General features: G+C 34.1%; 1 protein-coding gene across 3 annotated transcripts in view; it reads right to left on the reverse strand.

Moving 5' to 3' along the window:
* Positions 1-11,668, reverse strand: part of SGCZ (sarcoglycan zeta) — a 238,090-nt gene extending 226,422 nt beyond the window's left edge. For all 3 annotated transcript variants that reach the window (XM_086611720.1, XM_086611721.1, XM_086611722.1), the window contains exon 1: positions 11,474-11,668. In XM_086611720.1, the coding sequence (XP_086467846.1) occupies positions 11,474-11,668 (195 nt within the window). The remainder of the gene's footprint in view (positions 1-11,473) is intronic.
* Between the last annotated feature and the right edge of the window lie 6,490 nt (positions 11,669-18,158).

Raw genomic sequence — 18,158 nt, forward strand, 5'->3', positions numbered from 1 at the left:
AAGCAAGGGTTATCTATCTTTCAGCTTCCTTCCACTAAAAATTCAGAAGTGCTACAAAGATGTGGTTGCTAACTCACATTTGATTCCAGCTTGAGTAATTCTATATCATTTTTTAATCTAAAAATTTTATGCCTCTTATTAATAACTTTGTTGATCTTTAAGCATTCTAATCTATCCATATTAAAAATTATACTCAAGATAATGATAATAATAAAAAATAATTCTAAAGCTTGCTGTTAAGTCATAAAGTGATTTCAATCACTTTGCAAATCATTTATGAAATTTAAAACTGAGAGTAAAAGAATGTAGAACTAAGCATAAAAATCAACCCTCTCCCTTTATAATTAGCACTTTAATTATGGAAGAGCTAAAACTAACATGAAACCATCAGGAAATTAACATGTAAACAGTTTACATCCCTCCTGAGAAAAAATAAGTTTTTGGTGTGTATATACACATAAGCTTATATCAGTCAGCCCTGAGAACAAATCCACAGGCAAATTCTTTTTATTCTTAACTGCTTGCATCATATATTATTCTTTTAAATTAACTACTGCAAATTAACAAGTTATTTAATAGTTATTATTATCATTTGGTAAATAAATTAAAACGTTAGAGTATGTGTCTTAACATGTAACGTGATAAAAAATATTTCAAACAAAAGTGTCTTTTGGATTGCATGTTTATCCAACAGAGCTAATATACATTTTGTCTCCTCTACTACTACTGTGTAGCATGCCCAAACCCAGAAAGATGGTTTAAATGAGTTATATACTCCTGAAGATAACGAATAAAATGAGAAAAGGCTCTATTTTTGAAAAAAAAAGTCATAAATGCATGATTTGAAGATGACCAAGTGTGTATATATATCTCTTTATATAATATTTCTATCTATACATCTGCTTTCATCTACCTTCCTCTACTAAGCAGAGGACAGCAGGATAGTAATTTTGATATTCTATGACAATAACTCCCTTTATTTTTTTGACTTTTGCCAGTATACAAAAATAAAATGGCTACTTAGAAGTTGAATTAATCAAAATTCATATATATTAATTTATACTATGTTTTTATTATATTTATTTTCAATTAAGTTTTGTTGAAGTAGACAGAAACCTGTTACTGTCTTGCATATCCCTGTTTTTATAAACCTGAGGTTTAAAAATCATATGAAAAGTAAACACAGTAAATAAAAAATTTTGCTTGGGAAATAATTTCTTCATATTGCTGTACTGTGTAGACAGTTTTCAATGCAGTCAGAGGATAGAAAGAACTGTAATAAAAAAACAATTCTGAGCACCATAAAACCACATATTTCATTATTAGAGATGTTAAAATATGTATCTGATTTTTTTTTTCTTTTTTTTTGTAAGATGCAATAGATAGACTTGAAGCTCTCAAGATCTTACAGGAGGCCCAGCACAATTTATTTTACTTAACTGAATGGCGTAATAAAAAAATTTGCACTGAACCTCTGAGGGTTGATGCTTGACCGAATACATTATTAGCATGACGGACGCTGATGTGACAGAAAGGTTATGCACCGTGTTGCCTACAATAATGAATCATTAGACAAGCTTTGTTGGGCCAGGCTTTTCAAGAAAAGGCAGCCAAATTTATATCACAAACGAGAGCTTTAAGATGGTGTATTAATGTTGACTTCTATTTTGTGGTGGTTCCACTATTTCCACATTGCCTCTGGGAATATCATTTATATTCTGCTTTCATTGCATTTCTTTATTTTCATTCCTTGATTATATCTAGCAGTGTAAAATATGACTGCCAGACATAAACAAGATACCCTATCATTGTTTCATCTTTTAGGTAAGAGTATTAAAATATTTTCTCCTTATCCCTGCAGACCATAAAAATATATTATTCGCATTTTTGTGGTTTTTTTTTTTTAAATAAATATTGATGATATATTATTCCTGCTTAAAATATTTTATTTCATCATTTAATCCTGCCCAGGATTCCAACCATACATCTAATATCCTGACTTATAAGAAAGAGGAGGAAACACTCTGCTACGTAAGATACATATTCACTACACATTCTATCTTATCTTTCTATTTCTTTTTTATTATAATTTCTAGATGTACTATGTCTAATTTAGGCTAGATTGACATAAGTACATTCTGCTCCTGTCCACAGACTTGAATTGATTTCAAGATGGAGGATTTTTACAAACAAAAGCAGGATGCCAAGTACAGAATGTAAATTTTTTATTGTACTCTATACCCACATAAATCATCCTAATAACAGAAGGGAAAAAAGAAACCATGACATATTTCATTAGTCATATAGATTGTTGGTGCCTTTAAGTAACTAAAGTTTGTTCAAGTGGTTTGATATCTTTCTAATTAGTGCTAAATAACATTACAAAGCATTACTGCTTGGTCTGAACTATAAAATTAACTTAGTCTACTTTAGTTGCCTTATTTGAGACAAACATGATGAAGCATTAGCATTCCTTTCTTTCCATGTAATGACTTTCTGTTGATTATTTTCTTGAACCTTAACATATAAAATTTTTTCTCTTTTTATTTTGCTCCATTACACATGATTGCACTTCAATAACACTTTTCAAACATTTTCTATTCAAGTTATGCAACTGGAGTAATCTAAGTGTCGGAACTGTCTTATTGGATACACCTTTGAGTATTCAAAGTTATCTTTGTATAAAATTGTCTTGAAAATCTCACTTTCCACAAACATTGCTAGAATACATATGGAAAAGGAACACAGCTAAAAGCCAATATAAGTTAATTCAATTTTCATGAAAGCAAATATTTAAAAAAAAAAAAAAGCTGATACTTGTTCCAGCCTATTTACGTAGTGAATGGTTAAGAATAAGCTGTCTAGTAAACAATGTTCACTCAGCTAAAATACATTATAATTATTTAATAGAAGGTAAACATCCACAAACTAAAAATAAATATGTATATTCATTGTCATCTAATCTATCTCATGAATTGAAATTGCTGTTGCCCTCTTCTATACTTCCTACAGCCACACTTAGCATTCTTTTTGAATGTTGAAACTCTTACAAGAGGTTGCATGAGCCCATCAGAATCACTGCAGTGAATGGTGGAAGATGATGTAGCCATCCACAATTTTTTTGAAACATAGGGCAAGCTACCTGCGGCATGCTGGACTGTTGGCATGGGATAAAGGTACAAGTTATGAGTCCCTTAAGTTGATTCTGAATCAGTCCTAATGCTTCATGAAATAAATCTGAAGCAATGTGACAGATGAGCAAGCAGTGACCTTGTACAGGCAAATACCTCTTTATGTTCTCAATTCACCTCTGTAGAGTAAACATTGTTCAGAAGCAGTTTTCCCTAAGCATTCAAGTTCTGGATACTATAGTACAGTTTTCCAAAACCACAAATGCAAGGTCAAGTTGAAATTGCTTAAACTATTGTATAAATAATTTATTTTTTTCCTACAGTGAATGAAATTATATTTTTACAATGTTAAGTATGGTGCAAAGTATTTACTCCCTTTTTCTGTTGGGAACTTTACTAGTATTCTGCTATTAAATCTGTATGAATAAACAAATATAAAAATGAGAAAATAACTATATTCCATTTTTTCTTCATCAGACATAATTTACAAAATAAACACCATAATGTATAGATATATATCTCAATAATAAGATAAAATATTTTAAATCTGCATTCAGCCATCCAGAATCAATAATGTAACCTGCACATCAAATCAAGACAATTCGTATTTGCTATGAAGTGCTATTAAATAGCACTGTTTTAAACAACATCTTCCTACTTCTTACAGAAGACACCTTTGCACGAGATGCTTAGTACTATAAAATAGCTAACCAAACATGTAACAGCGGCTTGACTATTTGTGCAAACTGTTGCTGTGTGTATAGGTAACAAATAGGAGATTGCAAACTTGATTTCAGCATTGGGCGGGGGGGAGGGAGGGAGGGAAGATAACGGAGATTTACAGAAATTAATTAAGATTGTGCACATTAATTACTATACAGCCAAGTAAATCTACACCATACTTTCACTGACAGATTAAGATTGATTCTGCCTCCCCCCTGCCATAAGTGCAAGAAAAGGAGGTATAAAATACGGGAGATAGACATACAAAATGAGATAGAAATGATTTAGAAGAATGGTATTAGAGCACTTAAAATGAGTTCTTCATTGTACTTAGGACGGCAAGTACGTGACACACTCAAAAGAAAGTAAAAATAAATCAGTTCAATCTGACCCAGTGTACTCCAAATGAAAGAGGACACAAGTTTTACAAAATATCTTCTAGCTCCATAAAGTTGTACTTTTATATGAATGTTAACAAATGGGATAAAAAAAGTACTAGTAAAATTAACTTGTAGCAAGATCCTTTTGCTGACATGCTACGAGCAAGTATGAATCATGCATGAGGCAGACAGGTTCACCCAAGAGGTTTAAGTTTCTATTTTTCAATGGAACATAAAAAGAGGATGAGAACCTGGCCAATTAAACAAATAAGGCTCTATGTGTGTGTGTGTGTCTGTGCACATGTGTATGGTTTCCTAACTAATACTCATTTTAGCCACTTGACAATTTTCTAAACATTTTTTCAAAGGAACTATAAATCTTGAGAAATACAAAGCTATTTCATAGGAATTTGCCATAAAATTTGATATAAGAATGATATCTAATGTCTGAGACTAAACAGGTCATTCATTAAAAAGGAACATCAGAAATCAGAAGGACTAATAGCCTGTAAGTAGGACACTTACCTGGGACATGATCTATATTGGAGACTGCATGAACCTTGGTCTCCGATATCTTGACTAAGTCTCTTAATCATTAATAATTAATGATATTGCCTGCTCTGGACTGGATCTTTCTCACTACAAAAAACAAACAAAAAGGAAACAAAAGCTTTCTTGCATTCATCCCAAAATGGGACATCAGGTTCTTGAAAACTAAAATATTGAAGGACGTAGAGAAATAGTTTTCTATCAAGTTATGGGATTACAAGTTTTGAAAATGAGATCATTTACAGTTTAAAATACATTACTGACAATAAAAGATTGCCATTGAAATGAAAGAAAACTGCAGATGTAACAGAACATATTTATTACATATCCAGCTACTGCTACTATAAAATCATAATAATATTCATTCAAAACCTAATAACCAACTGTTGTCTTTGTAAAATGAAAGAAGTTGTCTGTTTTCCAAACAACCAAATTATTTTTGAGTGGAGATAAGTGCAGCTATTATACAACTTCATAAATTTCAAATGCCAACCTGCTACAAATTGGACATGTCTCAACAAAAATTAGCTAAGAAAGAGAAAAGAACTTTTTCTTAGTTCTACTTGAAATTTTAATAGTTGCCATGGACAAATACTATCTTCATTGCATAGATCAGCAGAACCAACTGAACTGATAACAGAATACTATTTTGAACATCAGAGAGAGAGATCTGGGTGGTCAAAGAATCTTAGAAATCTGACAGCTCATATCACTGTCATGCTTGTTGAGAAATGGATAACAAGTATTACAGTGTAGTTCTGCAAAGAAATAATTTTTCTTATTCTACAGTATGCCAAGACAGTTTGCTATGAGTCTAGATAAAAGCATTGAACATAGCTGCTTTAGTTCTGTACCACTTAATTATCAAATTATAGCTTTAATTGACAAATTGTACTTTTAATGAAATTATAAGTATTTTTTCCATATTGGATAAATCAGAAGAAAGTGTGTGTGTGCGTGTGTGTATATCTCAACAACATAGAAAGTCAAAAATCTGAAAGATTTCCTCATTCTTGCACAGCAACCAAAACCCAGGAAAATATACTTGTGTTTACTGGTCTCCATAAGTAACGTTAATAAAATATCATCATTCAGTTTTAGATTTTTAAAATAACTCCTAAAGGATCATAGGGACAATCTATAATGATGCAAACAGCAAGGACTTAATGGGTGCATATATCTGTGTGATTACATATGCTGTCACACAAAAAGAAATCATACTTAGTTGGCATGTATATCTTCCAGAAGACATTCAACTATCTTGTAAATTACCTGCTGTCCAAGCAACACAAAGTTGGAGCTAGGCAGTCAGTAATCAGAGTATGTTCAATTGTGAGCATGAAGCACGTGAATTCTAGCCAGGAAATTCAAACTGCTGTTTATGGTCTGCTTATGGTTGAAGTTAAATTGAAGTTCAAGTTCCCTTGAGAAATAACTGTCTCAGCCCAGATGGTAAGTTGTCTCATTCCTGATATTAAAAATAATTCCTATAGTACTTCTGGCAAGAAGATTTTAGTATGTATCCATAAAGAAAACATCGTGCCAGGACAGCAGTCAAAACTCAGTACAACACTGCAAGTAACTACAGTAAGAGAAAATACCTGAATTGGACAACTGCATTCTTAAATGAGTAAAATAATTAGTCTTTTCATACTTGATTCCTAATGGGAAAGCAGAATACGGAGACACACAAAACCAGATGTACAACCCAAACTAGTAAAGCAGTTTGGTGCCAATACTTCCTAGGATATGTGGCTGAGTCACAGGCCAGCCCAAAATAAATCCTAAGAACTAAAAGGGTTCACATTTGCATTTTTCCTACCATTACAATTTTTTCAGCTTTAGTAAACTCCAAATTTCAGAGTAATGTAATAACACAATATGGAGCAAATGCCAGTATCATTATCAACTGTGTACATATTAGAAAAATGTATAAATGCTGATATTAAACACCTCCCTCACCAAAAGGGGGACTTATATTTCTATGCTGACTGCCCCATGTCACTTCGCAATGTCACTTCACGGCAGTAAGAGGAATACTTTGAATCTCTTTTTTAAAACTGTGATTTGATATACCTGCAGAAAACTTTCAGTCACATATTTCTACACTGGTGTTTGTTTAGTGACAAAAATGTAATGTTCTTTTACAATATATGTGATCGGATTGACAGACTGTCAATATACCTTATTAGTTAACAGCTATATGAAGAATAAATTATATAAAATTATAATTCTATTCAAAGAATGATGTTCAAGTGAATACATTTTCAAAGAAAAAGTAAGCTCATTACCTATGCTATACACCATACACATGACGACAAGAATGCAGGCACAGTAAAAAATATTTCTTTCCTTACTATCCTTTACAATTCATACTTATTACGTAAGTGAAATAACCAGGATGTAATAAATACACAACATATCCACAATTTACCCTATGGTTATGTCACCAAGTTATGACTTAAGTGTCACTCTTCTTGAAACACCTAGTATACTAATTGTATAGACACAAAAAAGTAACAGCTTTGAGCTTTGTTAGACACATATAACCTAGACTAAGTAAGAGGTAATTACATCCTGAGGGAAGGTGAAAGACAGACATTTCCATGGGGAAGCCTGTGGAGCATGGCAAGGGTAGTACAAGGAAAGGAAATTATAAACGTTCCATAAAACTCACATCTCTTAAGTCTATTATTTTGATAGTGACAAAAGCTACAAATTTTAGTTCCCAGCTTGATTTTTCTAAGATATTTTGCATGTCTTCATTCAAGATCAGGCTTAAGAGACAAAAGAAATGTTAACTTCATTCTTGAAGACAGCAGTTGTTTGCTTTTCAGGAAAGCATTTAATACAATAGATGAAGTCTGAAGTTCAAGCATATGATTCAGAGATTTTGATGGTTCCATTAGGGGACAATATATCATAGAGGCTGTCAAATTATTTTATCCTTACCACTCAGGACAGAGTATATCCGCTTGATGCACATAAAACAAAAAGAATTTTATTCCAATGACAAGTTTAGCCCAGGGATTATTTCAGGGCTAAGTTATTTGCGGAACATTTTGTTCAAGGTCAGATATTCCTCTATTATAGCCTACTCCTGAATGATTACTTTCCACATAAACCCAGGATAGTATGGTATGCTACAGCTACATGCATCTATCGTGGAAATGTTTAGGGACTTCTTTGTCCTGAATTTCTTACGTGCTTTCGCATGTATCTTTCTAAACGGATGATCGAACAGTGAGGTAACAGATCTCGACTAGACATTAAAGGGCAGTAATACTAAGCTACCAGTGAGGGAATCTCTTTCAAAAAAATGATTACTACATCTCTGATTCCAATAGTTCTTCTGCTACACAGATAGTAATTAACTGGCATGTATTATATCAGGGCAATTATTTGCAACTTGTATTTACCTTTTAAGTTTGTTTCTTACACTGTACACTGGAAGAAGAGATTGTATACCTGAAAGTTTCTCTACCTTTCCTAGCTAAACTACTTAATCTGACAAAAGATTTGCCCAACTTCACTGTACTATGTTTTTACACAACTGCAAATAAACCACATTTCCTTTTTAATTACATCTTCGATGAACCATCCAACATTCATCCTTAAAGACAATTCACTTCAGTTGCCTGCCTGTCTTACTATGAGATGAATGGCCTTATGGAAGACCCTGTTTCTCCTCTCTGAGCATAAAAAGAGCATGAGATAACTAGCTCAGATTCAGAATGCAACTTTTACACGCGAGGTCAGTATATTCAGAAAATTTTCCAACTGAAGAATCTATAAAATGAACTCAGACAGGCTTTTATTGTGCCAATTGGCCAGTGACTGCATCTGTACAGTTAAAAACAGAAAGTCAACAGCTAATGCAAATTAATATTTTTGCAATTGCCAGACAGCAATGACAAACCCATGCCCTGGCTCTTCATGACCTCTTGAAGTAGTGCAATTACTATTCTTTTTTTAAAAAGCTCAACATTGGCTCCTTAAAACAGCAAATAATTTAAAATAATGTCAACATGTCAAAGCAGTTCAATTTCAACAATTATTTTATTGAGGTTAGATTCCTCTCTTGTGCAAATACTCCTTAAAACCAGTTTAGTGGAAGTATTTTCCTTTTCAAGAGGTTTCTGTCTGCACTTCTGATTTCCTGTCACTGCCCAGATATACAAATACAGTTTCTTAGTTTGTATCTACATATACATACATACATGAGCATGAAAGAAAGATATGTATATTTCAAAGTTATTGCATTCTTTAAATGCGTGAAGTTTAGATTCATAAACTAAGTTATTTTATTCTCAGACATCTGTCACTAAGAATGTGACTCCTTTGGACTTGATGCAGAATTCCTGTTGGTCTTCAAATGTGCATGTGTGGACTTCAGTGTGAAGATTTTACTCAACTTGTTATATGTCAATCTTCTAGCAATCAATTTTTGAAGCCATACAGAGACTATAATGTGAATACTAACTAGTCCAAATAAAAGGCTACCATTCCATAGATGTGCAGAAGAAAACTGGTCTTCTTCAGTGTATATTTAACAACATGGATTTGAACACGATATGAAGTAACGGTACTTACCAAAAGCAGAAGCAAATATTGACAGACTTTTTTTATTATTTTAACTTTGGAAATAGTATAGTTTATAACAAACTGTTAAGTAGGAATTTTCATATCTGAGGTAGTTAAGGGGTGTATCATATTCCAAAAAGAAGGGTGTTCACAGGCATATGCAATTTTTCCATTTGTTTTATATGAAAAAGGAGTAATATGCTGCATTTTTGTTTTTCAAATTGCTTACTGGTATATACAACTGTGGTAAATGTGAATATACAAAATTAATTTTAATTCTGTAGCAGGAAATTTAAATATTAACTCATACTGATCAGTGGCATGCCATTTATATGTATTTATAGCAAATTCAGGATTATTAAAGATGCACATAAGCTTTGTGATTTCTGAATTGTAATAATGAAATAATGAGTTTATAAACGGCATGCATAACATTTCAAATACTATTTCTGTGAAATTATTGAGCCAGTGTTTGTATAACTATTTCAGATACATACATTCCTCAAGCTACTGAAGTGAGGTCTAGTTCAGAACTGCTGAAACAATCAGGTTGTTACCTTCATTATACTCCTGCACTGATTTAGTGATTCGCCATAAACCTTCAACTTTCTAACAAAGCTTTGACATGCAGGAAAGAAAAATATTTCAAAATATTGGGTTTTTTTTGTTTTAAAGATTGTATCTTCAAATTCTAAGAGTTTTAAACTGGATAGTGCTATGGTAGCTTGTAGTGTGGAAGGTCAACATTGCCTAGGTATGGAAGCAGTAGTTTCAAATATTTTATTGGAATGCAATCTTCTGCACAGAAGAAAATTTAAGTTTCCATGCTTAATTATCCTCTGGAATAAAATCAGACGATGTTACTGAAGCCAACAGGTATGACTAAATATGCTCTAACACAAATAGCAAAAGCATACATGGACATCCTGTTTTGCCAGCACATTATGATAGGAAAAAAAAAGGAGAAAACAAAACCAATCAAACAAAATACTCCCCCCCAAACAAACAAAAATTCCCCCCAAACTTCTAACAAACTCTTCAGTACATGACTTTTAAAGTCATACAGTTGTCAAAATATAAATCCAACATATACATCTGCTAGTAGCAATGTATTTGCACAGTACACCTCACCAGGCAATGATCCCTGATAACCCTATGCATTACAGAGCATCAGCAGATTTAGAACAATTTTAGATATATGTTTAAAGTTAGTTTTGTTGGCTGTTTTTTATTTCCAAGAAACTAATGGAGAATAGAAACGTGCTATGACCCTAGGAATTAGAAATATGTTACTAGCTACATCAAAATATGGCTTATGAAGGTCAAAATCCAGAAAGAGCAACTACACTGATCCTAGCAGAAGCACTGCTATTTTAAACTGTGAGGTTTTCTGTCTTTTGATACACAAAAAGACACTACTCTGCTGCCCACTAACGAGCACTTCTACCACCTTTATTCAAACAAAGCTTTGGGAACAGCTGCACAGATAACACAGTTTCCACTAACACAGATGTTCTTTCAGGTGCACATCTGAAATGCAGACTTGGTAACACTCGGCTGCTATTCAAGATTCCTAGATGAAGGCTGTCTCATAAAAGTCCGTGGCTTTTATATCCACCTACCCTCTCATCACCATTAAAACAAGTACTCTAAGTTCTAGGTGAAACACAGTCTGAATGGTCAGCAAATACAAAGAACAACATAAACTAAGAAAAGCCACCCTAAGTTGATCCAGCTAACCCAGTTGCCTCCTAAGAGAGACACCATTCATAACAGACATAGCAAACTCCAACTGATTGCTATCAGTGGTGACAAGCAACCAAGAGATGCTTGGGGCAGTCACTGTGATACTTTTGGTTGGGCAAACAAACAAACAAAAAAATCTAAGATTCAGACATATTTTCAGCACATACAATTAACCAAAAATATCCACTCACTGCAGAATTCACACAAAAAATATAAATATCTGAAGTAACACTCAAAGAAGGATATACAATTTTTAATCCAAAATTACAAGATTTGTAATAATGCAGTAAAAGAAAGAGAACTAAAACTACAAGTTGTTATTTCAAGAAACAGGGTAGATGAAGTCACTGTGATACTTACCACTGTGAAATTCATAACCTTCAAAATCCATATTGTCATTGCTAAGTTAACAATCATGGTAACCAACAGCAGAAGGACAAAGAAGTATAAGCACCTCTTTCGCCATCCATAGATCCCTACTGGGTAAAACTGAGGATTTTCAGTCCTCGGAAGGCTGTTCTGTTGTGTGGCTAATATATACTGTTCTCGCGTCATCTGGAAAAGAAAGATGTAAGTAAAAGTAAGCAAATGAGAGGTCTGTTTTCCATATATTTTATTACATGAAGATTATCTGAGAACATATAGAAAATCAGTTTCTGTGGACACAGAACTGACACCTTTATTCAGCATAATCCCCGTTAATGTTATTTTTACTAGACATTTAGCAATAATTTGGTGGTTTTCATTAATTTAAAGTAAATTTTTGGTTTGGCATTTCAAACAGGATTTGCGTTTCAAATTTATCAGCAAGAAACTTTAAAAAATATTAATGTAATTCATGTATGTATCTTACATTCTATTTCTGAAGATGGTTTTATTGTCCTTTACAAGGTCATTCAGGAAAAATTGACTTTGGAGAAAAGAATCATGTAAATTTTTTGTACTGGTTTTGGCTCAGCTAAATGTAATTTTCTTCATAGTACCTTGTAGCCAAAACCAGTAAACTCTTTCATACAAATGGAAGAGAAATCTATTTTTTCTAGAAATGCATCTGTCATAAATAGTTATCACTCTTTTACTATACTTAGCAAATTAAACTAATAATTTATGCCATCATATATACACTCATACTTTATACAAAAGTATGCCATTGTGTATACCATACATTTTACACAAAAGAAACATGAAAATCCTTCAAAGCATCTATTGTTTTCCTGAACCAGCATACAAGCAAGGAGCACCTGTTTGCAAACTACTGAAAGAAGTTACCATTAATTCTTCTTTAGAGCAAAAATTTTTATGGCATTTAATAAGAAACCATTTAACATTTTTTACATCCTTAACTTTATTTTACAGATATTTGTATTCTTATTCAGCTGTCACATTGCCTTTAGACTGGAAGGCATTAACTTTTCTCTGTGACTTAAAAATGAAATCAAAGCAATGTCATTCTGTTTGTGCAAACGTCCTTCCTGAAATATGCCCATTAAAAAGATTGGTTTAATAGGCTTTGTGCTCAGGAGGAGGAAAAAGCCCCAGAACACAAAACAAAGAAATACCCAAAACAAATAAACAAACAAAACCCCAACAAACTTATAAACCAGACAGGATTATCAGTTATGCTTAAAAACTGCTTTTCTTTTCACTAAAAGAAAGTTTAAAAGGCACAAAAATGGGTCAGCTGATTCAATTAGAAATAAAAAACAGATTAAATCCATTTGAAGGATCAAACAAATGTTGATTTCAAAGATTTTTAAAACTTAAAGCTCAAAAATGTTTATGTAAACATCTGTGTAGCTAGATATTTATCCAAATCAAAACTCTTGAGGTTTTACCATGCAGTTGTTAGTGAATGAGATATTAATGGCACAAATTAATTTACTGTGAATAATTAGAGCCACAAGCCATAGAATACACATTCATATTACAAGAACAATACACATATCACTGAAGTAAGTCAAACCAGAAACAATTAATTTATAAAGCAGGTTTTAAAAAAACCTAGCAAACAGACATTTTGTCATTTTTATTGTTTTCAATCGGAATTGCTTCTCTTTTCCTATAATTTCAATTAAATGTAATGTTTAATGGTTTGTTTACCTAGTGAAACTTTACAAACAAAACTTCCCTCAACGACGTTTTTCAGTCCTCCCAGAGTAAAGTGCCACCTGGCTTCAAGACGTTAGATCACTCCCTTATTATATCCTGGCAGTATTCATCCTAGCTGTGTCTGAATTCCTTATGAATTCAGAAAGTGAACACACGAAAAGGTTAACCATCTTCCTCTTTATAATGAGCTTCTACATGCTTATTTAGCCAGTCATTGTAACAAAAATGCAATGCATGACTACATTTTGAGATTTAAAGTAATTAGTATTTTTTACACTATTTCCACTGTCTCGTGACCTTAGTTTATATATTACTTAAAAAACAATTATTACCATTAAAAATAGTTGCAAAGTCAACTTCCAGATTGTGAGAATGCCAGAAGTAGCACTGCCCCTGAAACTGCAAACGCAGCCCCATGAAATACAGCCTTTGCAAAAGACATGAAATGCAATGACATTTTATTCCATCACCACAGTCAAGCACCAGTCAGTTCCCTCAGTGCACACCATTCAATTGAGAAAGGCTCGGTGATGAAAATTGTCCCCTTGCAGCCCATGGAGGTCCACAGTGGACCAGATATCCACTCTGCAGCCCATGGAGGACCTCAAGTTGGAGCAGGTGGATGTGCCAGAGCCTGTGACCCCATGGAGAGCCTGTGCTGGAGCAGGCTTCTGGCAGGACCTGTGTGACCCTGTGGGGGACTCACACTCTAGCAGTCCGTTCCTGAAGGACTGCACCCCACGAAAGGATCCAGGCTGGAGCAGTTTGGAGATCTGCAGACCCATGTTGAAGAAGTTCATGAAGGACTGTCTCCTATGAGTAGGACCTCATGCTGCAGCAGAGGAACAGCACAAGAAGGAAGGAGCAGCAGAGACATCATGTGATGAACTGACTAGAACTCCATTCCCACCCCCCACCCCACCCCGTGCCGCTCAGGAGGAGGTAGAGAAGCCAGGAGTGAAGTTAAGCCTGAGAAGAAGAGAGGGGTGGACGCAAGGTGTTTTTAGATGTGTTCGTATTTCTCACTTTCCTACTCTTTTATTAATTGGCAATAAATTAATTTTCCCAAATTGAATCTGTTTTGCCCGTGACACCTGTCCCTATCCTGACCCATGAGCCTTTTGTCTTTATTTTCTCTTCCTCTGTCAGGTCGAGGAGCAGAAGTCATTGAGCAGCTTGGTGGGCATCTGGTGGCTAGACAAGGTCAACCCACCACAAACATCTACAAGCACTTTTTTTCTTAAATCTGTTGAATATTTTTCCAATCAAAACCCAAAATAAACATTTTCATTTTGAAACTGTTCAATATAAAATCACACACCACCAGCTGCCTTCAGACGTCAAGCAAGATGGTCAGATCCAATTCATGTTACATCAATTCTTCCCAGCCACCCACAAGGATCAAGGCCTCAGTTTTCCAAGAACTGAACATACATACATAACAAACAGGCCCAAAGAATTTGACGTTTTCTCTGAATATAAAAATATTATTGTGGTTTTGGCTTTATTTTTCAGAATTATTAATCTGGCCAGTTACAGTTATTAGCAGCACTCTCACTACTGATTTGTATACTCGTGTGAAAAATCATCAGCTGATTTTAAATTATTGAAAACCAAAACAAATCCTAGTTGGTCTATTAGTACCTGGAGATGTTAAAAGTATTAAGAAAAAAACACATACGTATTTGATACACATCTCCATTTAGTATCATGTTTTTATCATCAGGAACTGAAAAGATACTAGACCATATTTACTTCAATAAGTATTTTAACTGAGGAGAAACTGCAGTGAGCTTTGTGCTTTTGCAAATTATGAAAAGGCAAAGAAATTCCAGAACACTAGAAGGACAAGTAAGTTATTAAAATATTTTTTTAAAGTGACTGGCATGAGCCTTGCTAAACCATGCAATACGACAGAATATCTTTCAAAACACTGGTCACACCTAAACAAATCTGACAAGCTTTTGACAAGAATTCTGATTGATAAAGTGCACATATACTTTATATACAAAATTACATACACATAGGTATTTATGAATAAATACGTATATATGTAGATTGAAGAAATACATACAAATATGCACACAAACTATCGACGACTGAGTTATTTCATCTGACTGAACTTTCAAAATGTATTATAAAAATACGCATCCTAAACTAGGTGACTGACAGATCTTATTGATAAGGAATTATTAAATGGACATTTAAAAAAATCCAACTGTAGTATAAGTTTAATGCTATTCCCTTATTCAGGTCTTGTAAATATAACATGACTGGTGACAACATTTCAAGATGAGATTATGGTTTGAAAGTTTTTCTGGGTTTCTGACATTAGGATGCTTGAGGGTCTCAAACCAAAACTAGTTGAATTACGGAAGCACTCCATTAAATCTTTGAAGAGTTTCAGTGTTAACATCTTGAACTGGTAAACTTCATGGTGCACACATGCATATATACACAAAGTCATTAGGAACTCAGAGCCACATGCTAACGCAATTAAAAATAACTCCTGTGCTCTGATAACTAATGAGATTTCTAATTCAAATCCAAAGTAATATTGGGATACATTATTTAGTAACTACAAAGAAAATAAATCAGTTCTTACACTGCACTGAACAAGTATCATAAACAAGATAAAGGAAACTATCACAGCACTGCAAACTATTTAGTCATGTCACAACTGCACTTGAATATATTTTGTAATTTTTAATTTTTGGTTTTGGTTCCTCCTACACTTCTTGATCTTTTTCAGTACCATAACAAACACAATTGTTCATATTCACTAGGCACAAGTGAATTGAAGTACACAGCATGAAATGTAGATCAAAATCAAGCCACTGACCTTCAATTTATTGATATTTTAGGGCTGTAATGTACCACTGGAACAGATATTTTAGACTTATAAAAGTAATTAAAGAATGGAGTGAAGATATTTTACTTTTTCAAAGCTTATTTCAGACTTTAGGAAAATTTCATGCAGAGGTAAATTTTCAAAGCAGAAAAATTAAAGAGAAGAAAATGAGCCAATCTAGATGGTGAGATTGTTGGTATAATTCGTGAAGTTGGTGTCGTGGGTTAGGCTGCTCTGGCAACCAAACCCTACACAGTCGCTCACTCACCCTCCCTCACTCCCAGGGATGAGGGAGAGAATTAAAGAAGAAACGGGAAACCCGTGGGTTGAGATAAGAACAATTTAATACAGATGATTTAATACACAGTGTAGGTGCTCACCACCCCCTCGTATGCGAAGCCCGTCTCGTCCCAAAGCTGCAATCCCAGATGAATGTGAGGCCCCTCTGGGATAGAGAGGGGGAGAGAGAGATAGTACTCTGAGAATGGGAGTACTGGAAGAGAGGGGAAGAAAAGGCAATAGAGCGAAAGCGCAGAAGAGCAAAAGAGAAGAAGCGGCGAAAGAGCCAAAGCACAAAAGCCCTTCTTTCCGGCTTCCCCTCACTTTCATACTGGGCATGACGCTAACTCTGTCCCAGCTAAAACCAGGACAGTTGGGTAGCAATCTACTTAAGAAAGTGTTAATGAAAACCGTTTAGAATGTGATTATGTCTTGCAAATAATTCTCTAGGCAAATATAAATTAGTCTTAATGGCTAATGGCTCTTTTCTAAGTGCCACAAAAGAAGAATAAGATTCAAAATTAAGGCATGAAATAAAAAGATCATTGTTCTTAATTACAAATGGTTAGTCGAACAGGAGCAACAATTCAATATTTGCTGTTAACATCTGAGCATGCAATTTGACTTCCAGCTTACGAATTTTCTGACAATAAAATTGTATTAGTTTGTGTATTCTGAAGACAAAATAGAATTTTTAGTTCTGGATCAGCTCTACATATACTCTAAACCTATGTTGATTCCATTCATCCACATTTTTTAAAAAAATCACCCAAGAATACAAATAATACGTTAAAGGTAGATTTTTTTTTACTGGTTTGCACACACACGCACAAGTGGTAAAATATACATTTAGATATAATAACCTTAAATGGTAGGGGCGGATTGCCATATGGTAATATCATCCCAGTAAGGCAATTCAAAAATTCTTCTCTAAGCGTGGCTGACTGAGTAAAACACAAGGCTAATGCAGTAGCTTCCCCGTAACACACTAAGGATCTCTTAGAAATATCACCTCTCTGCATGTGCATCCCACTACTAAAACAGGTGGAAGACTTAACTGGGTGCATTACCTTTGACCAAAGTACAAGATGCTTTTAAGAAATGAAGATGACTACAGAAGAGTATGATTATACTTAACAGAAACAGCAGAAGTTATCAGAAGGCTTTTACACAGGTTGATATGGCTTCTATGTGTTTGAAAATCAGGCAGTCTAATAAACTGGTATCTCAGTGAGGATGGGGGAAGGTAGAAGGTAAGAAAGGCACTTCATAAATGATTCTCCAGGATAACTACAATTTTCTTCAGATCTAAACCAAGTATTTTTCTCTCGTCATTAAGGCTCTCCTAATTAAATCCAGTATTTTTCCTATCCCAAATCTATTTCTCAAGCAAGCAAAGCTCTTTACAACAAACAAGATCTGTGTCAGCATCATCGTACATACGAGGAATGGGAGCTCAGGGAGGGAGAGAAAGAAAATTCTCCACAAACAACAAGCGAACTAGTGAAAAACTGAAGAACTAAATCACTTAAGTCTCTTTCCACTGCCTTCCATTTGGCATTGCTTTCAGTTTGTGGGGTTTTTTTTCTGTTTTAGAGGTAATATAGGTTTGGGGCACTGTAATGAGAGTTGGCCAAAAGTTAGTTTTTCTAGCTCGTATACTTTTTAGCTTTCTGAGAAGCTCAAGTTAAAGGTCTCAAGAGTTCCACAATCCCTGCAGCAAATGCTGTAACTCAGATTGCTTAGAAACCCACAGCACTCTCTAATCTTACTCAGATTTTCTCCTAGCTTCAGTTAATACATTTC

The sequence above is a fragment of the Tauraco erythrolophus genome, chromosome 5 (assembly GCF_009769465.1).
Source record: "Tauraco erythrolophus isolate bTauEry1 chromosome 5, bTauEry1.pri, whole genome shotgun sequence".
NCBI lineage: Eukaryota > Metazoa > Chordata > Aves > Musophagiformes > Musophagidae > Tauraco > Tauraco erythrolophus.